This window comes from Kryptolebias marmoratus, linkage group LG22 (assembly GCF_001649575.2).
Source record: "Kryptolebias marmoratus isolate JLee-2015 linkage group LG22, ASM164957v2, whole genome shotgun sequence".
NCBI lineage: Eukaryota > Metazoa > Chordata > Actinopteri > Cyprinodontiformes > Rivulidae > Kryptolebias > Kryptolebias marmoratus.
In genome coordinates, this window is record NC_051451.1 from 22,965,677 (window position 1) to 22,993,278 (window position 27,602).

At 35.2% G+C, this 27,602-nt stretch overlaps 1 protein-coding gene across 1 annotated transcript in view; it reads right to left on the bottom strand.

Annotated features, from left to right (window-relative positions):
- Positions 1-1,362: 1,362 nt before the first annotated feature.
- Positions 1,363-27,602, bottom strand: part of lmbrd1 (LMBR1 domain containing 1) — a 50,473-nt gene continuing 24,233 nt past the window's right edge. Inside the window, exons 8-16 of the mRNA XM_017412710.3 lie at positions 24,056-24,181; positions 23,056-23,208; positions 20,028-20,092; positions 19,807-19,909; positions 17,803-17,907; positions 16,395-16,544; positions 15,060-15,132; positions 1,959-2,050; positions 1,363-1,562 (exon numbers count right to left, since the gene is read on the bottom strand). Coding sequence (XP_017268199.1) covers positions 1,452-1,562; positions 1,959-2,050; positions 15,060-15,132; positions 16,395-16,544; positions 17,803-17,907; positions 19,807-19,909; positions 20,028-20,092; positions 23,056-23,208; positions 24,056-24,181 — 978 coding nt within the window. The 3' untranslated portion in view covers positions 1,363-1,451. The remainder of the gene's footprint in view (positions 1,563-1,958; positions 2,051-15,059; positions 15,133-16,394; positions 16,545-17,802; positions 17,908-19,806; positions 19,910-20,027; positions 20,093-23,055; positions 23,209-24,055; positions 24,182-27,602) is intronic.

Sequence of the window (27,602 nt, forward strand, 5' to 3'; positions counted from 1 at the left end):
TTCTGCTAATGGTGACTCAGTTCATTTGCATTTACTTCATAAAACAATTCTCAGTTCTTTACTTTTTAATATGATAATTAACTGAACTTCACCAAGCTGTGACTCAAACATCAGCATGCCCATGTACACTAACAGCCACTCCAAATGCAAACCAAACAAAACATGACAAAAACCTGAAAAAAGGTAAAAAGGAAGAATATATATATATATATATATATATATATATATATATATATATATATATATATATATATATACACACACATGTTTGATTTGATTTAATTTCCTTTAAATACAGACATGGATATCAACACAACTTGACAGCAATAACTTCTACAAATAAGTGGAAAACAAAAACCCAAAGCACATGAGAATTAAGCTTGTTTCTAATGTAGGGTAACACAAACAGGGTTGTGAGTGCCCATCATAGAAGATCACAGTCATGAGGCACAGACATTTGGTTTCCAAATTAAATCAACACTTTGTATTCATAAACGGCATCAATAAAGAAAAAAAGTTCTCTATGGCTAGCAGAAGTCATTACAGCTCTGTCACAAGCCTGCAGCTGATCAACTCCACAGCACTGGCAAACATGAAAAGTACTTCTTATTAAAAGGAAAACTCACATCCATATCTTTGATTATTTCTACTTCTCACTTTTTTTTTTCCCTCTCCCAACATCGAGTGCAACCCATCCCTGAAGCAATAATTAAAAACTGCTTATAACCAAAACTTTGAAAACGCTGCAAGTGATGTGGCTCATCTTTTACATTTCACACTTAAAGCGAGTTTGCAGGTGCAGCAGTGTTTCATTATATCATAACCTGCAAATAACTAGATATGAAGAAAAAAATTAACTAAATCCACTCAAAGAATATGTACCCTAAAAGAAAAGCAAAAATACATTTAAAGTGTTAAAACTATCAACACTTAGGAATCATTATTTTCATAACAAGCAGCTTTTCAGAAGTAGTGTTTGTTAGCTTCAAACATATACTGAAGCAAACTGTAGATATCATTGCACCAGTTAAAGGGTCTAGAAAGTGTCTAAAATGTCGGCTGTATCCAGATAAAGCCGAAATAGGATGTTTTCGAACAGCACAGAACCCTGCCTCTGCTGCTGCAGCGTCTTATAACCAATAACCAGTTTGTGTCAGCCTAGTGAATTCTGAATTCTCAAGGTAACATCGAGTTGGAGGACTCTCCCAGAATTCCCAAGTCATGAATAACATTGATTGAGAAAGACACAGCAATTGATCTGAGCTGTCTCATTAAAGGGGAGGGACTCAAAATGAGGCTGGAATCTAGGAGATGCCGCTGCAATAACTCCTTCAAACCAATAAATTAAATTAAGACTAATCACAGGTTTTTATTTGTTAAATTGGACTTTCTAGTCCCTTTAAGTTATGGCTACAATATTTACAGGGGGTTGTTTTTTGTTTTTTTTCTTTTCAGTGCACATATTCATCATCACTTATGTCTGAGTCATCGGCCTCCACCTCTCCTTCGATCACAGACTTCTTCCCTCTGCAGCACGACACAACCAGACCAATGAGGAAAGTCTACAATAAAAAACAATAAGCAAAGCACGCATTAGCAGATAATTCACAACGAGCATTTGATGGATGAATTCCAGCAAGAACTTGAAGGAAAAGAGGCTATTAAACACAATTCTTTGAGACAATAAGCCGTATGTTCAGTCTTGGAAAATTATTTCCCAGTAGCCTCATCTGTGTACAAATGACATCATGAATTTCCGCTCTGCAGTGGAAAATCACCTTTAAATGCCTCTGAAATATATGCTTTATGCTATTCTTTTCTCTTTAAAAAAAACTCAAAACAAGAAACAACCAGCAGACACTGCAATTAATCTGAGCACAAATTCTTGTGCAGGAATTTCTAAACCCTGGTCATCTTAAATCAAGTTAAGGACATTTCATGAACACCTTTAGACTTACCCCAATAAAGACCCAGTTCCCAAAGTAGTAGATGGTGCTAAAGAACCAGAACTTGTGGAGGAAAAGGTAGGTTCTTGTCACAATGCACTGATCTGTAAGAGGGAGAAAATGACATTATTATTATTTTTAAAAGCCATAAAAAGTTTTAAAAAAAGCATATACATAAAATTTTAAGTTGAGTAAATTTAAAATCCAATCTTCTGTGTAAAGAAAAATGAAACTGCTATCCTCTCTTTGGTCTTATAGAATGGAAAAACAAAAAAACAAACCCCACTAGAAACCAAATAAATAAGGGAACGCAAATATCTAATGATCTTAAAAATATATTTTCACATAGGTTCCCCCAACATCCACAGGTGATCAGTTCAGGGTACCAGATGTGTTGGTTACACATTGCATAAACAATTTGCTTATGTGCGTCCCATTTCACCTCTTCCGCCTGCAACTTAGTCTTATTCCTACATTTTCCCTGTTCTTACCAAAGGCTAAGGTTGTCCCAACTCTTTCTGTGGTGTAGGGTGAGGGGGGAGTGGTAGGACTAGCTGGTGATTCAAAGAGATTTTTCAGGGGCACACTTCAGTGTTTTGAGCGGTCCCTCCCTAATCCAAGTAGTCCCCCCCCCCCAAAAAAAAAAGCCACAATAATCATTCTAACACCTTGTTTTAATTCATTTATGTGTATTGTGTTTGTAATACTGTTGGTCTTTCTTAACAAGCATAAGAAATAACTGAATTATGTATTTTTCTGTTAAAATATTCAGTTGCCACAACTGGAAGCATTTTCTTTGGTAAACATACTCTTTTGTTCCAACAATCATTAACATATTTAGTTTAATGGTTTCTAGTGTAATTCAATTGGTGTAAATGCCGATTTAAATTTAGTATCATTGCAAGCTACATAATATATTAAAATTCAAGTAAAAATATGCAGTGCCTAATTATATAAAAAAAATTGCAATTATTGTTTTAAAAATGGCTTCCTAAACATAAATCAGTTTAAAGTGGAATATTTTGGACCGTCATTTCATAAAATTCAGCATACAACCAAGTTATTTGTGATTCTATTTTGCTAAAAATATATTTATTTTTTCTGAAAGAATAACTATTTAATATCCAAAGATCCTATTGTACTATAGTGCATAGAAAACTATCTGTGTTTCCAAAATATACAGCCAGTAAAAATAAACAAGGATCAAAATGAACTAAAAGAGACAGCAAAGGTTCATCCATGAAACAACTGCCTCAATTATAAAAAAAAACTGTGTCAAAATCTCAGCGATGCTTCAAAACCTGCCTGTTTTGTAACATAAAAGTCTGTACAACTGTATGCTGGAGAATGGTGCCATTTTAGGCTGTTAACTGCCAGTACTGAGCTCAAAAGTTCTGAAAAGTAGCTAGAAAGGTAACAAGCAAGGACCCTGTAAGGTGTCCTTTTCAATAATCTGTCACAGACAATGTAAGCCAACACAATATTTAGAATCTTAACAATGTAAATAAAAAAGCCAAAAATAAGAGTTGGTGTTATTTACATAACAGCAGTCTGTAAAGTGAACACAGACAGTTTGAAACTTCTTAAGCAAGTTCGTCTGACGGGCACCTTTCATAGCAATGCAGGCAGAAAGAAGCAAAACTGAAATTTTTAGTAGTCCTCAAATGACATTTTGTTGCTGTAACTTCATGTAACACAATCACTAATGAGTGTGGCCATGGAAGTAGTAACAAAAACCAAAACAGATAAGTTTTTGCAGTGGTCTTATTCTTAACAGTCAGTTTCTATCTTTTTCTGTTAATCAACTGTGTGCTTCTCATTTAGAACATCACCAATGAGTCAGCGGCTCCTTTGTTTTTGAGAAAACTGATATTTATTGATCAAACTGGCATAAACAAGACAGCAGGAACAACACAAAAATACTTGAGCTGATTCACTCTCTGTTGTGTGTGAATGAATATTGGCAGGCACAGGAAATACTGGTGACGTCAAAAAGTGGAAAGTGTAAATGATATGTGTCCATTCCAACTGTTTATATGTTATTATTAAATAATAACACATTATTATTATAGCCATACACAAAAAAAACAGTTTAATATTTTCCTGATGATGTATAATTTGAACAGAAAGTATAAAAGGAGGTCCTCCAAGCTGAAGTGAAGAGCTGGCTGGCTGTATTAGAGAGCCATCTGGAGCATTAACACTGACCCTGCTGAGCTGCTTCTCTCATACGGTTTCTAACACAGCTCTTCACACTGACTGAAACCCCATGAACAGTGAGGTCACACTTATATGAAGCTACATGACATCAAGGTCTACAGCAATAACTTGGTGAGGTTCAGATTTTATTCATTAAAGCCAATACTATCAAAGCTTCCCTCACCAGAGTGCTGAATTTCCAAAAAATAAATAAATAAACAAAAAAAACAGAAACCTATCCATCTCTGTTAAATTTATGATAATGATTAGATGGAATTAAACCGTTTAAGTCTCAGGATCCACAGAGAAGAAGAAGAAGAAGAAGAAGACTCTGTCCAGTCCCCTGACTCCACTCTTTCCTTCAGCCATCTGCAGCTCTCCAGCTGCTTCACTAAACCACAGAGCTCTGAGTGGGACCTACAGATGGTTCACAACAGTGGTCTTCCTAAATATATTATCATGTACAACACTGACCAGCTTCACCTTGGAATCATTACTGTTGTTTGATAAAAGCATGGGGCAGCGTGCGAGTGCAGGTAATTTCACCTTGACTCGTGATACCCGGGTGAGTGCTGCCCCATGTAGCACCATGAATTATGTATATCTTTCATCTCCACATTCACATGTGCAGGCACATTGAGGTCTTTTGAAAGCTTTTCTATAAACAAAATCTCTGGTACCGATATTGTGCACTTTTGCTTTCTCTCAATTTAAAATTCAAGTGTTCTTTGAGGATGCTGATGTTCTTTCAGTCAAATTATTTTTAAAATATCTGGCTTCTCATACTAGTGCTGGTCATGAGAGTTCACTGAAAGCATCCTTTCACAGTGAAAAATCCATTTGTGCGGTGCTCGAGACCTCTAGGTGCGTATACACAAGACAACATACAAAGCAATAACTATATGACCTGACCTTTCAGGAACCTCTGATCATAGCAAGAGAAAGCAAAAAGAGAAAACTTCACATTTCTAAAATGCAGGTCTTGTTTTTTTCCAATATTGTTGGTTATATGAGGGACTGACTTCACTTAATAAGTTAATGCTGTGCAAAAAGACACAAAAGGACACGGTCACTGCAAAAACAAGTTTTAACATCTTTCTCCAATTTATGTATCAAAACATGACAATAAAGCATTTAGTTTTTAAACCGAATAAATATATCAGATATTTTAAGAAAAAATAGCAACAAACAAACAAAAAGTACAACACCATATACTTTAATAAAAATTAAAAAAACAAACAAATGGAAAAAAAAACAACTAATCACAGCCCATAACTCTTCAGCCTGCAGAACCACCTTTAGTGACTTGAAGTAATTATATTTTGTATGACCTCATCAGTCTCTCATATCACTGTAAAGATATATCAACCCACTCGTTTCTATACTACTGCATGAGTTCACTATGGTTTGTTGTTTGTGTATCATTGCCTTTATGTTCTACCACATCATTTTAGTAGAACTGAGGCCAACTGGATTTTGGCCAATATAACACCCCGATTCTTTGATTTGCCATTTTGATTGGGATCATTTACTTGATAAACAATGGCAACATGTAATATCTTATGTGCTGTTATTTATCTGAGGTTGTACTGACATGATCTTAAAACCTGATGAGGAATAGACATTTTTCTATTTCATCCTGATAATGAAAACAATTTTTAGAATTGAAAGAGGGTGAACCGACATTTTCCCATAAATGTACATGTGAACATATGGTTTGACACTCACTGTCATAAAACTAGTGATTACCATTTACTTGTATATTCCCACTCATTTTATGCAGTTATTGTATAAAGCTATTTAATAGTGAAAATAAACACAGCACCATTAATGAAAGTTAGATTTTATTTTAGAGGCACTACTAAGTTGACAGTAGCAGACAGAGTGCAGTAAGATGACATAAGAATTACAGAAACTCTATCAATTTTACAAAATGGTGGGAAAAAATGTTATAAAATAATTTAGTTTCACCAGATTTGTCCAAATTTTGATATAGCTATTTATTTCGTGTGCTAATAGATTTTGTTTTGTTTCTTATTACTCAGCAGTTATCCTCTGTTGTAAGAACAAAGTTTAAAGTTTATTTGTGAAGCAAGTACTTCACTATAGTTTAAAAAAAAAAAATCTAAATGCCTTTTTTATGCAGACTCCTATTCTAAATCAGATTTTTAGAGAACCATCTTGATCATATCGTTAAATTCTATTACTACCTGATAATTTATTCTGTAAAAAAAATGCTTTTTGAAACTGAGTATTTCTATAAAAACTAACAGATGTCTGTGGATAACAAGATGGACACTTTTCTTTCAGGAGAACACCCTTTGACTGACATATTCCATTGTCATGCAAATTGATAATGAGCACCTTGCTGCAAGGAAAATTACTATTAATTTGTGTTGGGCTTGAGGAAGCCTCCTGTTGAAAATTGCTTGGGCACCTGACATCTCAGAGCCAAAGCATAAAATTGTGACCATTTTCCCCCCTGAAGCTTTCTGAAAAACAATGCTGTGGAAACTGCCAAGTTGCTAGGAAACAGACAGCAGTCTATGGTGTGAAAATACTCCTGTGCATTAAAATTTTTCATCACTCTGAGTCAATTTTTCTTCTAGGGTTAAAACTGACCATCTGATTCTGGTTAAAATTTAGCTTTCACTGCCAAAGTTATGTCTTTGATAGTGTAAAACTAACAAACAAACAAAAAAAGAGAAAAAGGTCAAGAAAATAACATGAAGCAAGGTTTATTAAACTGAGCTTTTGGCTTAAACACAAAACCTCTTGTTAGACTTACTGGTATAAACTGTAGAATAGGTTTCCTTCCTGCAAAAAGTTGTTTCACACAGAAACAATTTAACAGAGCAGCCACCCCTACAGCTCAGATTTCTGTGGGTTTCACTCAGCTCTTGTGATGCCATAAAAATGAACTTGGAGAAATTTAGTGCTGCAAGAGATCAGGCTTGAATCAGTGGCTTGACAAATATGACAGATATAAAATTAAATGGACTAAGATGAAAAGAGCATCCCTACTCTGCAGAGCATACAGTACTGAGCAAACTAAGGTGATGTTCGCAAACCTCTTTCCTGAAAACAACCCGCTCTTCATTAAATGAGATACAGAAGAAGACTTTAAGATTGAGGTTGTCTGAGGCCATGTCAGCCAATTTCTGAGTATTCATTTCATCTTCGCTGCATACATGAGTAATGGTATGGCAATGACCTTAGAGTAGATAATGGAGATTTTGGCACCGAGCACCTGCTTGCCAAGATGTTGGTGTCATTACCTCACTCTGTCCAGCTGGACAATCAGTCACCAGCTTGACTTCTACCCTCTTTTGCCTGACTCTCATACTTATTACAAAATATTGCCTCTCCTGAGCTTGTGTGAGAGTCGATGCGATTCTTCACCAAAATACTGCCTTTCCATTCAATTTATATTCTTTAGCTCAGATTTGTTATCCCTTTGTGCCTATCACACATCAAGTTTGACACAAATGTTTGAGTGCTATATTATTTTTCTACTCGTAGAACTAAATTAGCACCAAGAAAGTGTGGAAATTATTATCTTTGCATCTGGCTCAATGTATGAGAGTCTCTTTCAAAGGACAAACATGGTAAACATGATAAGTAAAGTATTTAAATGAATAAAGAAATGAATATTTTACATTCACAGTTTGCTGTTGATTACTTATTGACTTTACTGCTGTGATAGCTGACAGTTGGCTTAATGCAAAAGATTTTTTCTTATTTTTGCAAATCAACTACATTTCAGACTTCAATGACTCTTCCTCTTCGTGCTGTCTAAATCTGAATAACAATGAAAAAATTAGATGCAGGTAAAATAAAAAGTTGACTTGATACACAGTTCAGATGCAATACTGTTAAACACTGCATCTCAAAGATTTTAACAGGTAAACAGTATGCATGTTGTCATCAAATTATAACCTTTTTTTCCCATACTGAGAAAGGAGTAGCACATTTCTGAGTGCTTTGTTAACTGATCAAACTTTAAAAGGACTAAACTATTTGTTTTACAGTGGTAGACAGAGAATTGGTTGCATGTGAAACTGAGCTATGTTGTATCTGATTTCTACCAAAGATCCTTGAGAAGCTTTTACAATTTAGATTACACCTGTGCTATTGTTACTGTCTACAGATACATAAAGAAAAAGGGATGAGTTTGTCTTTAAAAGATCTTACAGCTGATGATGTAAATGTGAAAACTAAGCAAGACAAGATTCTGTTAAAGCTCTGAGAAAGGAAACAGAAAAGTTCCTGCGAAGTTTGAAATGCATCTGAATCGACCATTTTAAAGGAAAGAAGTTTGAATCCAGTAACAAGTTATGATATTCAAGTTCCAATTCAACAGCTCAATTTAATAATCAAACAAGAGTGCTGACAACAAAACATTACATGACCATAAGTAAATTGTAATGACAATGACATTTTTATTCTAAACATTTGTGGAATTGCACCACGGACAACATACTGTATATTATCTTATAGCTAGACAGATAGGCATATCAAGAGAACAAGAACCTAACAAACTCAGCCTCTTTATGGAGTGGATGACCTGCAGTATCAAAACACAGGTTAAAGAAACGTTTGTGAATGTCATGATGTGAGTCAACCCGATTCTGGACCTGAACCCAGAAAAATTAGTTAAGCCATACATTTATTTTAAGATGGAAGAACATAACCTCCAAAGGAATAGTAAGTCAAGTTTCTAGGATATTTTCAAAGAATACCTGTTGCTGTTGAAGTCAAATATTTATAAATTGCACTTAGGGCTGAGGGGGTATGTTAATGAGATATAAAAAAACTTATTTCAAAATGGATCTGAAACATACTAATAAACTAAAAACTATCTAATTTAGTTGAAGAAAAACATGAGAATTTCTGTGACGTTGGGCACAAACTGTTGGAAACTGTCTTGATCACAACTTTAGGTCTCAGCTCCTGTTGCCACCCTCTGCTCTTGTCAGATTGACAGGGAAGGCACAATTCCTCTTGAACAAGACTGTCTCAATTACAGAGTGAGAGCTGATCAAGTGAAAGAATCTCCTCTCTGACATGGAGCTTTGACTTCCTACATGCAGACTAACGAAAAACCTCTTCTCTGCATCAGCTCCCGAGTATCTTCTTCATTTGTTCCATTTTACTCACAAATTTTCACACTTCTTAAAGTGACATCTGCCTTTATTTTGTAATGAATAAACATGTATTAAGCCAAGTATAATGCACACAAAACCAGCTGTTTCTTTAAATTGAAAATACTGATTTTGAGGAAAGCATATAAATAAGAACAGTTTCTATTCATTTAAATTATCAAAATGCTGAGCTGCAACATATTTTGATGAAAAAGAAAGTGTCACAACTTATGTAAAATCCACATAGATCATATTTCTGACGTAAAAAAAAAAAAAAAGTTAAACTTTTTGCCTTTGATTTAAGTTTTACTTGGGGGTCGATTTAGTTCATTCCGAAAAACTTGCTAATAGAGAAACTGTCCAATTTATCAGACAATCCGATGATCTGATTATTTAGCTGTCTAGAATGCAGCCATTAGTTCCTCTCAACTACTCGCGTCAACCTTTTCACAGCGACAAACACTGCATATTTTAGCAGGCTGAAGTCTGCTCTCCTTATGAAACATGAGCTGTATATAAATGAAGAAAAGTACAGGTTCATTTGGTTTTCCACCTAAATAAAATCTTTCACTTGTTACATATACACGGTATCAGCTGATTAGTGATTGTATTCCCTCTCGGTCGCATGTGTTACCTCAGCTTGACACTTCCTCCTACTCGTGGTAGGTGGCACAATGGTTGTTGTGAAAGCAGGAGCTGTTTCAAAGATGGCCAAAAAAAGGATCTATTTTCCCAAGCTGCTCAAAAGAGAAATTAGAAATCTTGCTGGTCAACTGACAACAGCATCTTTAGCGTACCAAAAGATCCAGAATATCTGCTTAAACCATTAAATTTAAGAAATTGATTCTGGTGAAAGAAAAAAACAAGGTCCTCACAGTGCAAAGGACACATATGATAATCTGATTTACTTTGCCAACTGTCTATGACTCCATTACTCTTCACATAAAAAATAACACAGTTAATAAAATGCAGTGAGTAACACAAGAAACCAGTGCAGAATCATGGCTGAAATTGTTTGGGTGAACAGAATGAAATTATTTGAGAACAACCAAACCAAAAAAAGGGTAAATCAATTTCCACAAACTTGTCTAAATAGTCATGTAAACAGGAGTATTGTTAGTGTAGTTTATTACTGTATGCTGAGAATTTTGTATATTGGTTTGAGGAACTGTACACAAACTCATTAGCAAAGAAATGTGATCAAGGCAACCAGAATGAAAATGCTTAATATATATTTTTTGAATATTGTCTTTAAAAATTTTTTATCTAAACATATGTGAGGGCTGCAGGATTAATGAATAACTAATAACAAAAATTATCACACAATGTATAAATATTTTTAGAAAACCTGAGTAAATTGTATAAAAAGATGGATCCATCAAAGTCTGATCATTGCAATATTAATTTGTCATAATATATCATGAAACAAAGATTTATGAGTATCTAAGAAGAAGAAGAAGAAAGTTGTCAATGCTTATCAGGCTGGAAAAGGTCACCATTAAATTCATGTAAGGAGTTTGGCTTCAAAAATCAATCCACAAAATCAATCCTCAATCCTCAAAAAGACTGTACAACTGAGGAAAATACAAGATCACCATTTCCCTCCCCAGGAGTGGTCAATGAGTAAAGGTCATCTCAAGAGCAAAGGGGGTAACAGTCTGCGAGGGCAAGAAGAGTAAACTGTGGGTCAACTTAAGAACTCTCTGGCTTTGGGTCATGATAAAGTCCACAAGCCCAACGTTAGAGGATGTTTCACAATAAGATTTTATAAATAAATTTTAAAGTTTCCACTTACTACAGGTTCTTATTAGGAAAGGTATACAAAAAATATTCTGATAATAATGCTCAAACCTACAGTACCAACTTGATCTGAGAAAGGAATTCTGTAAAGTAAATGTACACTTTTCCTTTAACACACTATCCCTCGGTTTTTATGTTAAGTAAGATTAGGTATTTTAATTACTTGTGACTCCTGGCTTTTTTCCTCTAACACTCACTATTTTTTTTATTTAGCTACTTAGTAAACAAACTATATTCTTGTTAATTAGGATTTAGCAGAAGTTAAATAAAGTGTAATACCTCCACCAAGGCAATGAGCAAAGGGGAGAACTCATTAACATCTGGAGTGGATCAGGATCACTTTCATTAAAATTGTAAAATAAAGCATTGGCCTCAGTGGAGGATGTATTCTCTGAGTGTTCTTGTTTTGTTTGTGCACTCAGTAGAATAATAAAATGTGAAACAAATATTTCTGTTTATTAAAAAAATTGTCTGATAATCAAAATTTCTTTCTGCCAACATGCTTCCCTTTAATCAAGGAACAAGGGAGTAACTGCTTACAATACCTTGACTCTGTACTTTTAGTGGCCTGAACTACATGAAAATTGAATGATGAAAATTAAGGTAATGATGGAATTATATAAAATCTTGGCTGCATAAAGGCATAAAACTCAGTGTCATCCCTAACTTCCTAGTTATAGCTCCATAGTTAACTGGTCATCATAGGAAGCTTGTGAAAAATATAGTCACGGAACAAAATGTATAAAAGCAACAAATTATATCAATAATTGTGCTAAGATACAACAAGGGTTGATGTTTCCAGTTGACACAAAACTCTGGCAATTTCTTAGGCTTAGTTCAAGTTGCATTAATATTATCATTCTTATAAAAACACAACATGCTTTACTAGGAAAATTTAATGCAACAGGACCTTTTAAGACGTATTTATTAAAAAAAAAATACCAACAACAAAAAAGTATGAAGCAGTAGGAAACAATTTCTGTAAGAATGAACAACTCCTCCCTAACTTTTTATATCTGAACTTCCGTCTATGTTTATTACACACTTGACATTTTAACATATCAAATCTCATTAGCAACTCTAATTGCAATCCACTTCTGTCAACTGTCATTTGAAAAAGCATTTATGCACAATTTAAATCATTAATTATCCACTGCACAAATAATCTTCTGCTAACAATAACAAACATGTACAGAAAGCCAAACACTTCTGCTGCTGAAAGGTACATTTGTTTTGTATAGATGACTTCATTCTAAGGTATAAGTGGTTGAACTTAGGAGGAACACCAATCAGCCACAATAATAAAGCCACCGACAAGTGAAGTGAAAACATTGATTAGCATGTTACTGTTCAATGCTCTGCTACAAATCTTCAGGTCATGGTGCTTTAACATGCATCATTCAAGTAAGTATTGTTGTAGACCAAACACATCCTCCACTGCAATGAGTCTGTAGCTCCTTCTAAACAACATTTTCAAGGCCAGCTTTAGATACCCCTTTTTTCCCGCATCCGTATCATAAATGAAATGGCTAAGGAGGAATAGTGGATTGAAGTTCATCGACTGCTTTTATGCCCCTGAACTGACGAAGGGTGGTAGTCAGAAAACCAAGAGGGTGAGTATGTGTGAAGTGGGGGGGCAACGCAAGCAGCACCACCCTCTAACCAACAGTGTACCGGTCATTCTGCTCATTTTGCTGTACCAGATTCATGTGCATAAGCACACATCGTCACAGGACGTGGCTGGCTTAATTGGTCATTCACACATAAACCAAAGGCAGCTTAAAGAGGAGCTCGCCTTTGTGGTCATGTTGCAGAACCAGAGCGTGAAAGGGGCTTATGATAATGAGTCATGGCTTAAGGAAAAAAACTTCAAACACTGGAATCACATCAGCTATATAGCATGTGCACTGTGTGTATTGTTGTAGTGCTGAATTGTAGCAACGTGTAAAAAGTCACACTTTCTCTACCTTTGTGTTGCAGCACTGCTGTGGCACATGTGGTACATTCACAATCTTTTTCATTTGCTAATGGTCACAAATATAAAAAAGTTTTTTGTAATCCATGCTTAACATGAATAGGTTAGTAAAGACCTCACAGCGACACGCCAGATAGAGGAAGACTGAAAAACTGATGTAAAAACCTGTCAACATATAGACATAATTACCACAGAAAAAAATAAAGTGATATATTCCCAATGTCTGTGACATTTGTAATGCCTGCACTCTGAAAGTACAGTTAAAAGTATGGTGTTGCCAATAATTAGCTTAATATGATAACGAAGAAGTGTTTAAGCCATGTCTTTTTGCTTCTCTGACACCTAGCTCGTGTAAAAAATAGGCATCATCTGCAACGCTACACGCTGCACAGATGTTTAAGTAGCGCATATGACGCACTTGTCACACAGCCAGGATGCAAGCTCTAATTTGTTAGCATGTGAAGCAAAATGAGAGTCATGTCATTCCACACATGCAACACCACAGATCACGCAGCTGGTGCAAATCTGGTCTTAGCAACAGTTCTTACTCTCTGTGCTGGAACAACCAGATCTAATAAGGTCCAACACAAGTTCCCAAAGGACTAAAAGCACCCCCTTTCAACAGAGTTCCCTTTGTCTTTGTCCTTGTCCTGATAAGTCTGATAAGTCTGAGCAGATGTGTCAGCAAGAGAGGAATACACAATATTTTGGCAGCTATTTTACAGCTAAGGTAGGCAGCAATGTTTTAGCCTTAATGAGCAACAAATCCATAACCTTTCAGCTTAATGCATTTCAATTGCTCTAAGAGAAAACAAGACTTTGGCACCTCCCCTTGGCTATGCTGAGAGTTTTAAGAAATCTAGAACCATGCATGATTAGTCACTGGTCATCTATTCTCCAAATGTGTTACCAAAATACCTGCATGAGTGAGTGCTCCTTTGATGAAGACAAACTCATGATGCAGATGTCAGACTAGTTTAAAAAGAATGCAAACATAAACAACCATGCTTCAAATGGCTACCAAGTTGAGTACAGGTTTATTATACTAAAAAAAAAACTCAAAGCTGTCAGGCTAATTCCAAAGAAGTACGACACCATCAGAGCAATGTGAACCACGTGTCTAATCCACCTGTTCCATCTTATCTGAAAGAATGGGTGGATTAAGTATGTGCTTCAATTGGCAGAGAAGAAAAATCTGGATGAATATTACACATTTCTAGATAAGGAAAATAGCTTTTATGTTCCTTGTAAAGCAGAAAAAATACTACTGATACATACATGTGTTTGCTTTAAGAATCTGTAAATTATCTTAACTTGCAAACAGTGATCGTCAGTCAGTCTGAGGTCAGTCGTATCTGACAATCAGAAACAAAGATGGGCCGTGCTCACTTCAGGGCCAGTCAGTTTTCTTTTTTTTTTTTTGGCTTCCAATCAGACATTTGATGAGAGCATTTGAGAGCCTTCAAAAGCATCACAGTGCTATTTTGTTTTTATCTTTTAAATCTTATTTGTGATACAAGCACTAAAAGCCAAGTACTGTAACACAGATAGGAATGTAAGAACTCTTCCGGAATGTAAGAACTCTTCCTATGTACAGATAATATATGACCGAATGTTGTTCTACACAAAATCTGAATTTTAAATCCATCTTGTCTTTGCACCACAGTGTCCACCCCACTACCAGATGGACCAAGACCTGAGCATTAGTCAAATGAATAAATTACCATAATAAAGCTCACTGGTGTGATGTACATTTACACATTTATGTTTTCATGGCTGACATATCTTAATAAGCATTGGCATGGTGACAACTATAAGCTACATCCTCCATGAGCAAATGTTTGTTCTTAATTTGATTTGCTCTAATGTATAATGATGAAGATGACCAAATAGTGTACTACATGAAATAGTTGGGATGTAAACAGTCGTGCATTTCTTCTATTATAGACTCAACCTGTTGGGAGTAGCTTTTTGACAATATAATAGGAAACTCACCCGCAGGTGCATCTGCATCACAAATCCTTGTGGTGCCATTTCCAGACACAGGACTTGCTGAAGGCACCTGACTCTGATCAAAAAACAAAAATGTTTTGTTAGAGTTTAACAAAAAAGTAGAAACTACAAGTTCAAAAGAATCCCCCATAACAGCCAAGACCCATTCTCATTTTAGTAATTTCAAAAAATCCTACTTGTAACAGAGGCAAACCAAAAATATTTACCCTAATATCAATTTTAGGTGATACTATTTTGCTCTTTCACTGCATTGTGGAGGTACTTACACTCACTAGCTACTTTATTGGTACACCTGTTCAAAGGCTTTTTAACACAAAAAGCTAATCAGCCAATCACATAACATTAAATTAATGCATTTAAGCATCTAGATGTAGTAAAGAAAACTTGCTTAAATTCATGAGAATGGGGGGAAGAAAGGAATTAAATTGACTGTGAAAGGAGCATGGTTGCTGGTGCCAGACCGGCTGGTCTGAGTATTTCTGAAACTTGGATTTTCAGAAATCTTGGATTTTCATGAACCATCTCTAAGGTTTACAGAAAATGGTCCAAAAAAAAAAAAAGAAAATATAGTTAGTGGTAGTTGTGTGCAGGAAAACGTCTTGTTGATGTCACAGGTCAGAGGAAAATGGGCAGAGTGGATTAAGATAATAGAAAGGCAACAGTAGGTCAAATAATTGCTTGTTACAGCTGATTAGCTATTTGTGTTAACAAGCAATTGAACAGGTGCACAAAATAAAGTGGCCAATGAGTGTATATACTTTAGTTGGCTAGCATGGCAAAGAAAGAAAATAAATTAAAATGCAAGAAGGTGAAAAGACATGTAGGAATAAACTATGTTTACCCTCTGAGTCTTCAGCTAGTTTGCAAATGATTGCTTTTGTTCAGTTAAAAACAATGTTTTAGCAAAACAGCACCATGGTTCATTTGAATTATGCAGCATAGTATATATATATATATTTTAGAAAAAACACACACACACACACAAGTGTTTATTGAAACCAAATGCATACACGCCCACAGAAACAGAGCAGAGCTACATCAGAACACAGAGGGTATACTGTCAAAGAACAGATCCACACAGCAAAAAGCCACATTGTCTGACAGATAGACAGAATTTAAAAAGAACAGGAGTCTAAAAGCCTGGCTGCCAGCCTATAGAGACCATACTACTGCCTACACCAAGCTGGACCAAAGTAGTTTGAACCCACTGACTGACTGACAGTGCCTTTCTTGGAAACCCGCCCTTGCAGCTTGCACTCTTTAGGAAAACTAAACAAACTAGAAAGGTACAGAAATTTACATCAAGTTCACTCTCACCTGTACAAGATATTTCTGGCTGCCATACATGACATACTGTGGGGCCAGACTGTAGATCATGTAGCTGGTGTGTAGGACAATCAGAAGAAGAATCATGCAGAGGATCAGAAGAGCCTGTGGGCGTGTTCTCTTTGGTCGTATTTTGTACAACTAAAAATGTAAAAAAAAAGACCACATTAATGTGCGATGAACTAGACATTTTAGGTTAATCAAAATACTAGAATTTTAATATTGATATAGATACCCAGGAAAATAAATATTAATCAACACCAGTTTTGACAGCATTGGGGGATGACAAAAATAAAAAAATAAGAATTAAAATGTTTTAATAAACAGAGCTCTTAACTATGGTAACTCTGAACACAAGTAGCACTGATGCTTCTGACTAAAACCTTCAGAGGAGTGGCACAAAACTAAGAGCTCCACTTAAATCTAATTTACTGCAGTACTTTTATTGATTTCCGTCTGGATTCCACTACTAATGATTAAATCATTTACTTATTAGCAAATAATTAACATAAATAAATAAAATTCATTATTTTTAACAGTTTTAAACAACTTAAATAAAACATTGATTAATTATTTGTGTTAGCCTAATTGTTAATTTATTGTCAAAGCAGTTATCAGTAATGAAATAAGGATGGAATAAATATTATTGTGTTCAGTAGTTGCATGTGGACTAATTAACTAGTTGGCAAATCTGTTTCACTTCCTATAAGCTGACACAGGTTTAGAAGAGAAGATTTTATTTATAAAACCAATTACTGTGACCCATAAATCTAATAAATAGCTGCTTTACTTCAATTACGTGGATGGATATCCTAAATGTAGTTTTTATCTCAGTCTCTTCTGGAGATCGATAAAATTATTCTTATTAAAATGCTCCCGGCATAGATGCTGACATTTTGTCAGTGAAGCTGTCTCTCGACAGTTCATGTTGTCTTTGTGATTCATGACCATTTCATGTGTAATGTTTGCTGTCAGGTCAGCAAATTAAAGATTTCATATATATGTATACATTTCAAACATCACATATATGATGTTTCTTTGCAGTATGATGATTAAACACAAATGATGTTAGAAAGAGTTGATTTTTGCTAGTCTAAATACTGCAAATCACCTGATTCCATCTAATACTGATTAGAAACTCAAGGATTATGATCCAATTTATTAAAAAAAAGAAACAAACAATTAAATTAATCATTTAAAATGTTTACTAAGTGGACACAGGTACTGTATTGAAGACAAAACTGTCCCAAATGAATTAATGCTGTCCTAAACAAGCCTCAAATCACATACTTTTTCCCCACTTCGATCAGGATTTGAGCACTGATTTAATTTAAATAATTTGCAACCCTAGTATATGTCAGTTTCTTTAAAGTAAAACTGAAATTTGTCCTTGGCTTACTCTTATCCAGAAGAACCAGATGCCCAAGTTGCGGATACCAGCCATGGATGTGAGCACGAAGTACATGGTGATGACAGTAATCAGGATATAATCCAGCGGGAAAACCTGTGAAACCAAGGAGATATATACACATTAATTTATCTGGAAATCATAGCTATATAATCCTACTATTTAGTCTAGCAACATTTCAAAGATTAATATTTGCTAATCATTTTTTTATTAACAGTAACATTTAATCTACTACAAATCATGGAAAGGATATATCAGCTGCTAAATTGCATCAAAACATCATTAAATCCACTGAACACCAACGATTAATATATATGACTATTTCAGACAGAACATACAACCTGATCCCTGCATATTTAACAACCCACTCTTGATATGAAGCACTTCATTTCCTAAATACCACAGTCATCCTTCTAACCACTGGTCTCAGACTTTTAATCAATGCCACTTTCTGTGAAGCAATTTTTAATTGGTCTGAGCTGTCTGTCATTTTGTTCTTCTCCAAAATCTGCTGTGGAATAGTAAGTAAAAGAGCATGTTCCATCCCATGTTTATGTCTAGCAACAGGAGCCTGGAGTAAAGATGAAACAGTAGTTACTGGATTTTCTGTCAATCTCAGTGTTTGACATGTTAAAAAAAACTTACTCTGTAAGCCTTTGGTCAAATAACATTTTAGTGATGTAAAAATATAAAAAAAGTATGCTGGTATCTGAACTTGTTGCATAAAAATCAAACTACAAAGTTAAACTGAACATAAATGTCTAGTTCCAAAAATGTTAAATGACAAAAAGAACCCATCTAAATTATACCTTTATCCTTAGAAATATTTGGTGCCCAAAATACCAATCATACAATTAAGATCCATCAAAACACACTAATGTTTATGATTTGATAATCTAACATTTCAGAAATTCTGAAAAAAATCCTAAACTAAATTGCTGAAATTTGTTTTCTTAGATTTTTATTTTTTTTGGACAAAATTTTAAGAAAAGAAAAACACATTATTCAATTAAGTATTGATAGTTTAACTATCGTTTATTTGTGAGAGAAAAGTTGTTTTTGGCTTTCTTCTTGTAAATAAATAATACTATTAGTACAAAAAAAACTGTTGATTTTGATTTAAAATTTTTGTTTTTCTGTTTAAAATGGTTTCACAAGAAACAAAGAAGTGTTTAAAGTGTTAAAATCAGGAAAATATTTTTTTTCTGTAAATGCTATCATTAAGTCTTGAGTGTTATTTAGTTGGGCGTGCAGCAGAGAGTCTAATAATCATAATTTAAAAAGGCTGCTGCCAGGATTGTTCTTTTTGAATTGTATTGATTTGTGGGTTTTTTCTTTATTTTGTCTTTAATTTGTGGTTCTAAACATTTCAAAATAGGAATAATACAAGTTTTATACAATAGTTTTTTTTTAGTTTAGTTTTTTCTATTAAATGTGTGGTTTCAAAAACAGTGGCTCAAAAATCATGAGGTCGAAGGTCATAATTTCTTAAAGCAAACAACAACCCATTATCCTCGCAATTTGACACTTGTGCTCCCGCTAAAGGTTTCTCTGCTATATTTTTTTTTGTAAAATGGAACCAATTTTACTTTTACTAAACAGCACATAAAGTTGTTGATTCAAGCACACATTGCTTCCTTTTAAACATTTATTTAACAGAAGGAAGGAAAGGGGTGTGAATGGTGCCTACCAGATTATAGTGAAACGTGAGCAAGAACTAACAAAATGTTAAGACAATTCATTGAGTGTGTATGTCTGTGTGTAGCTGCTCTAACTAAATGAAATTTGGCTAATTTGAAGTTGAGATGCAGCACATTGAAGAATAATTGCACAGTCTTAAAGAGTATTAAGTGTCCATTTAAGAATGGCTGTGATACAGCTTTTAAATTATGCTTCATTTCAGATAATTATGATGAAAACAAGAAAATATGACTTTAAGCATATCCTAATTGAAGATAATAATCTTTCCAACATGAAATATGAGAGGATACTCACAGGCTGCAAGGCTAACAGGAGTTCATTCAGAGGATTGGTTAGGTTGGTGCCAAAGATTATGAACCCGGAACTGATGCCAGCGGAGTGAAGTGCTTTATCCAAACTAAAAACCACAAAAAAGTCTCAGTATACAATGACCCCTTTATTACATAATCCCTGCATTTTATTACAGTGCTGTTTTATGGGAAGGATTATATTTTACAAGACAAATAATGACTTACTTAGAAATGAACAGGGCAACAATAAACAGCAGTGCCACCAGGATGAAGAAACCGCCCAGTACGATCTGTGAATAAATGAATAAATAAATAAAAAGCAGTTAAAAAATTTTGTAATTAACCAGGTGAAGGATGTGGACTCTATCAAGAGGCTTTGTGAACCCCAGTAAAGGGAAATAAACATTTGTAAAAGGTATCCACTGGGTCAGCAAAAGTAACCTCCCGGTCAAGTCTTTCGTCAAAGACAGACCATATGGCACTGGAGAGGCTCAGTTTGGCACTTTTCACTGTGACAGAGGGAAGCAAAGGCACAGCCCAAAAGGTTTGGGTTAGTTAGTATTTTAGAATCAGAGAAGCAAAAAGTGGGTGGCTTGTGCAAAACTCTCGGCTTTTTAGTGAGCCTTTTGCAAGTCATGTTAAAGACAAAAAAGTGAGTACAACCCAAAAAATACAGGAGATAAACCATAATATGTTCTAAAAATGAAAAACACATTTTATACCAAAAACAAACAAACAAAAAATTCAATGTAATATATTATATGACTTAGGCTATTTCCCAAAATCTAAAGACACGACTGCATTAATAAAAGTGTTCACACATATTTCCTAAGTGCACAAGAAATATGTAATACTGATGTCTGCATTCATTAGTTAAAGCCATTTATTCACACATTGGTGACCTTTCTGTTATTATTCTCCAACCTTCAACAAACCCTGTAAAAAGTGACAAAAAGTGCTGTGATACAAGGTCCTAACTAAGGTAAATACAATCTCAGCTAATGAACAAGATATAATGCATCCAATTATACTTTCATGTTTAACAAAAATGTTGTCAGATTGCAGAATTGTTGAGGCACACCTGACTGAAATGTGCAACAGCTCACAAGTATTTAAGATACCATGACCTAAACGACAACTTCAAAAAACTAGAGAAGAATAGAGATAAAACCAGAAATCCCAATTGTAAAATGAATTTGCCCTTTTTCTTTTAATCCAATCAAAGGCAAGTAAAAAGATCAAATAACTTTGAAATGTGAAAAGTGAAGTCGTTAAAAACAAAACAAAAAGTAATTTCACTTTTCTTACCTGAGGGCCTTCATTTTTAGCATTTGTTTTAAAATCCCATCAACACATTGACATGTTTGTCAGGTAAATGAACATTTCAACGGTCAGCATTCAACATGTTGAGTAACTGTTAAACAGGAAAATTAACATAAAAAGAACAGAATGTGCCCAGAAGACAGTGGTGCCACTGAAATTACAATCATTTTGCTTATCGCTCTACACCAGTGTCTCAGCGTACAATAAATTAATCTCCCAACTCATTACTTCAAATTTGAGTCTGGGGACTGTCATTAGCAGCAACCCTCTTGGTTAAAGACAAACTGTTACAGATACTGGGTTAAAATGTTTGTGCAAGCCTGCAGTGAAATAAAATAGTGATAAATGAATTGCAGTGGAAAAGTAACAGGTGAACTACAAGCCAATGTTTGAGTTGGTCCCATCTCTAACATAAAAAAGGTGATTAAAATAGTATGACCTATTTTAACTGTGCATTGCCTTGGATGAGTCATATCACTGAAGGTATATGAAGCACACATACCATTATAGACCACCGTCATGTAAACTGAAGGTGCATCGTTGCACACCTACATACATGAGCATGACGGTAGCATAGACATGAATAACAGGATGTCAGGGACATTGCTATGAATCATCACAGTAGCATTTTGGCCAGCCACATTCAACTTTATAAATTAGTTTTGCAGCTGCAGAAGGCAGAAAGAAAAAATAATAATACTCTTGTAAGTTGTTGAAAGGTTTGAAGAAGTAACATCTTGATTTATGACAGCACATGTATGTTGCAAAAGGTCTTTTTAACAGAAGCTACAGCAAATTTTATCAAACATGTTAATGTGCTTTTATTCATTTAACAATTTTAATGTAAAACAAAGTACTATTTTAATTGGAATATAAATTTGTTAGATGTCTAGGAAAACTCAAATTGATTGCCTAAATTGAGAGACATTTTTACTGCGCCGAATGACCAAATACATTATATTTTTAATGCTACACACCTCAGTTTTAAAAATACTTAAACTTGCTCATCCACCCAAACTTACATAAACTACTTTTGGTCATGTATTTTCCCTCTATAAGTTTATTTTTTTCCCTCCTCTTAGTGTCTTGCCCAAAAGCACTTGCACAAATGGCAGGACTGGGGATTGAACACCCAGCTCTTTGACTGGAGGCCTGCACTCCATCACTGAGCCTAAATATGGAACAGTCCAAATCACAGGCACAGCCCATGCGTCAGAGTCCCTGAAAAAAATGAGGTCTGAAAGTGCCTGCATTGTCCTCATCAATGCTCATCTCTAGATGTGTTGAAGGACGAGAGCAGTACAAGTGTTGGTACCAACATGTCCAAAGCTAGGGATGTATTTAAGTGGCTTCCAGAGGAGGTTTCATAAGATTCCTTCTCTCTGACCCCTGCGTCCTTGGGGAAATATAGAAACAATAATATTAAAATTGCATTTGTGATGTCCAGCTATTGGCTGACCAACCCCGAAAAGAATAAAAATCAAAGATAGGGTTGCGGGTGTTGTGGTACGCCTCTTGGGAAATGTGAGATCCTGTCTGAGAAATGCAAGACTCCCTTAGAGACTTCAGAGTAAATTAGGTGAAGAGACGACCCGTGGGATTCGTGTAAATATGCGGTAGTATAAAGTAGAACTGAGAATAAATCTAGAGCAGTCCAAATCAAAACTTGAGTAAAAGATGTAAGTTCAGTAAAAGTATAGGAAAAGTGGCTGAAGCTGTTGAAAACAAACCAAGATATAAGGAGGATATTTTTATAGAACTTTTAAGAGTTGTCTGATACATCAAACAACCTGACTGAGTAACCCAAATATCAAAAAGTGAAAATTAACATAGAACAAATATTCCAATATCAAGATTTTGCATTTGTTTCTAACACTGTCCACATAATTTACTTCTGTGATTGGGAACTAATTCCATAATGGAGACTCACCTTGATAGGTCTGAGAGCTCTGCCAAGTTTGGAGCAGCAGTTCCTCTCTGCAATGTCCAGGTGTCTTCCCCTGCGCCGGAGGAGCTGCAGTTTGCCCTCCAACTCCTCCAGGTTACGTCTGTCTTTTGAGGACAGAGGACGTCCATCCTTACACTGGCAAGAAAACCAACGTACCAGAAAATCCAGTGGTGAACAGGCATGTATTTACTGAATGTATTGAATTTCTGAACTTGTACTTCTGACATGATACTGCTTGAAGATTTATGAAGACCTTTAGAGTAAACAACGCAAACGAAGAACTACAGGTAACATATCTTTCCAGTGATTGGAAAACGTATTACAAAGAAAACTTGACATTCGCTACATTATTTAGTTCTATTTATATTAGTAAATAGACAGAAGAAGCTTAAAAGAAGTGTAGTGAAAATCCCAGGCATTATTTTTATGACATAATCTAAGTGATCTACTAATAAGTGATAAAATGCTGCTTTCTGTTTAACAAAAAATCTGAAAAACACAACACATTTCCAAATATTAGACAAACAATGAAACTTCTGGTACTCTTCTCTTCTATGTTGTACTTTAATTTTCCATGTTGTCTATTGTTTGAGACAAATATGAGCACAAAAATGGTTTTCCTTAGAAATAATCTTTGCAAGACGCAATCGAAGAATGACAAATAATTCTTTTTCTCATTTCCCTGTTTAAGCTGCCCATGTTTGAGGCAGTCTGACAAAAACAAGGCTCATCCTATGTAATGGCAAGCAAAGAAAGACAGAAAAATAAATCAGTGTGCAGATGTTCAAGTTTGACAAAACAAACAAACAGCAAATAGTCTGTTTAGTGATATACTGTAAATGCTGTCAATAAGCAGAGTACATTAAGTGTGATTTTAATCTCTGGTGTTATTCTGTGACTTGTGAGGAAATTTGACAGCTTTTTTAAAAATATTTTTTTATGTCACATGCATGTAGGTGCTTTGAGTCATTTACTTACTCACCTTGGATTTCAGATTTTCTATCTGATGCTCAACATCATCAATGTCCTCTGTGTTCTCCAGGCGCTCATAGGCAACACTCCGTGTGCCTTTTATCATATTCAAAGGCAAAACAGACATTCCATATGCCTGAAACAAAGTGCAAAACTACTATTATAATCACACACTATTGTCAAAGCAGGATTGCACATATGGCACGTGTATCCGCCCACACACACCAACTCCTGCCAGACAGACAGCACATCACAATGTGAAACATGACAACAGTCAACTGAGGGCAAGTAAACACACACATGCATACAGCAAATCATGCAGACCCTAAACTCTTAGGCTATGTCATTTTGGGTGGAGGGAAAAAAAGATTAAAATGGTGGAATCTATAATTGTGCTGAGGTTTATTGAAGAATTTGCTGCAACCATTTTGTGCGGATATCACTGCCTTATATCACCCTGATGCATTTACAGCTTAACAGTGCCCCCATGTGACAGCAATATCATAATTCCAAAATTTTACAGCAATCATTTTAAAGAAAAAAAAATTTGGAGTTAGGTACCCTAGTTATACAAGGTACTCTTGAATGGCTAGATTTATAATAAATATATTGTTTGTATTCTTTTCTTTGCAGTGGGGCTGTGGATGGAAGCAGTAACAGTGTAGAAGCAAAAACAAATGGCAGACTCAGATACAAACAGGATGAAAGACAGAAAGAGAATATAGGTAAAATTTAAAAGCTACTTTAAGCTGAATGGTTTTCAATCTTTTATAGGGATGTCTGAACCTTCATTAAAAATGAAGGATATATTCAGTAACAGGAAACCAACCAAACAATAAAAACTTCAGTGAAAGCGACATGCCAATGCTTTCACTGCTGTGTGTCACTTTTACAAACTTTCAGAAGTGTCATTTTATAAGTACATAATAAATCAAAGAGACCTTCTGTGAAGTGATAACTCCAGCTCGTTGAATATATGCTACACTCCTCCTACTTCTCAACAGGAAAACCATCAGACTAATGTTTTTTTTTTTCCCCTATTTTTTTGGTAAAATAACTTTTACTACTTTCGCAGTGTTAAGGTAGCATTAAGAGAGCCGCGTGGGATACAAAGTCAGGCTACACTATTATTAGTCTCTGCTGTGGATCTCTGCTATGGGCGAATGTCGCCTCCTGCAATGAATCATGGAGCTCTTAGGGCCAGAGCATGTCCCGAATATCAAATACACTCATAAAAGGAAAACCTGTCCCAGATCCCCAGAGAAACATTTCCCTTTACCTTCCCTTCAAATGTGCAACTACACAGAGAAATGTGAAATCACTTCCAAAGGAGTTTACATTTTTACACGTAATGATGCATGCTCATTAAATTTATTTGAAAAGCAACAGTGGGTCAAAACTAACCAGGAATGGTGCATTAGAATAAATGGGAATGTGTGTGACTCCATGCGTGTGGTGGCTTAGGGTGGAAGTCACTGGATAAAATCACAGAGATTCTTATTCCTGCTGAGTGGGAAGAGGGAGAACTTAGATACAGATTTCCTACACAAGCCTTCTCTTTGTTGCCTTTTGCACTAGTGATGGTGAAGCCAAAAGGAGGAGGAAGTAGGGCGATCCCAGCCCCCACTGTTCAATAGAAAGATTGTGAAAGACAACCCACACCAGTGAACCTACTCACGATATATGCTTACGTATTGACTGGGATTCTATAACAACAAAGCTCATCCATTAAAAGTTTAGAACCTTAACCCAAACATTTTTAAGAAGAAATCACAACAGTTATGTCAGGAAATCTATCAGTAGAAAAGCTTCTTTGTGGGTTTTTTTTTTAATCCAGCAAAAATAGGTCTAATAATTACTAAACTCAATCTTATAATAAATTTGATTCATTTAGATATTTTTCTTCGCTAAATTACCAAAATCATTGTAAGAACTTCTATTTGTCTTGCTTGAATTTACAAACATTAAAAAAAACATCTTGGTTCAAACATACAGTGTGTTAGTAAAATAAATGAGAAAAAGAAAAAAAACACATTTCAACCTAAACTCAAAATAAAGTAAATAAGATAACTGCATTGAAATGTATTATAAAAGACTGATAACTATGTTGCACTAAATTGAAGAATTACAGTTAATTATATTTTAGTTGTTTGTTTTTTTTTTGTTCCAGATGTTTTGAACAGGTCTCAAATTTAAAGTTTCATGATGTAATGTCAACCCTACCCTCAAGCTTGTAAGCTATAGACAGACAGAACTATATATCTGCCTCAGTCTAACCAACCATGATATCTAGCTGAGTATGTGACAATGAATATGCTGACAACCAGCTAACTAATTGGCCTTCATCGTGAAAATGCTCCTTCCATGGATGGTAGATTTTTTCAGAACCTGGGATTCCTACATTAACTATTGGGGAATAATGAGACAAAGAAGAACTGCGTTCATTTCATGAACGCCAATGCTACACAACATTTAGAGAGCTGGCAGCTACTCAAGAAAGCAAAGTTAGACAAGTAACAAAAGCTACTTCACTCTACATGCATTTAGGGTTTTTCTATTTTGATTTTGAAAATAATGGGCCAAGCTCCTTTAGCCCTGTTACTGCAGAAAAATTTAGAGTGGACTAGGATCTGTCAATCAGAAGGCATGTCTCTTGTATTTCCAGAGCAAAAGAAAATAGCAGAGACATTGAGTTTGCGCTAAGAGTAGCAGGATAGTTATATGTAGAGACAAATTTGTGGAGGAATCATGGAGTGCATAACCACTGCTTACGGAACAAGTCACTAGTATTTCAATGGGTTAATCAGGCTGAATGGCATTAAAAAAACAGCACACATTGTAGGAGATGATAAATCACACAAATTGTTGTAAATTTGGACTGACTGCCACTATGAAGAGCTTTACTGATTAGAAGAGAGAGCAAATACAGTACACAAAAGGATACAGAGCATTTTCTGTTGTCTGCCACAAAAAAGGGAGCGCCAGCTGCTGTTGTTGCCTAAAGGGCTCATTCCTCTGACTGGATTCAACCAAACAAGAAGATCAAAAATCAGGACACAGTGGGAGTTTTGATTTCCTCTGAGCTTTTACAGAGTCCATAGCAACAATGGTCAGAGCAAGTAAGCACAGTACCATTGTTCAATTGAACTGGGTAATTATCCACTATATAGAGAACTATGAGAGGCAAGTGAAAACAGTAGATAAAACCTCAGCTGAGACGGATTGTATGTCCTAAATGGAGATTGGAGACAACTTACTTGACTCGTTTGTCTATTATTTATTAAGCGCTCCACATTCAATTGTTGTGTAATTTGTCAAACAGGACTTTTTGAGCTAAACAGAAACTGGATAGATTGGGGTTGGCTGTCACTTTTACTTTCACTCCCGGATTTGATACCAGAGTAGTTTTTTTGTTGGGTTTTTTTTTCCTCCTTTTTCTTTGTATATTTCTGCAGTAGGCACCATTATGCGTTCTGCGCCTCTGACACCAGCACAAGCAGCTTCAGGGAATATTCACAGTCTAGTTACCAAGATAACGGCCATGAAAAATGGACACC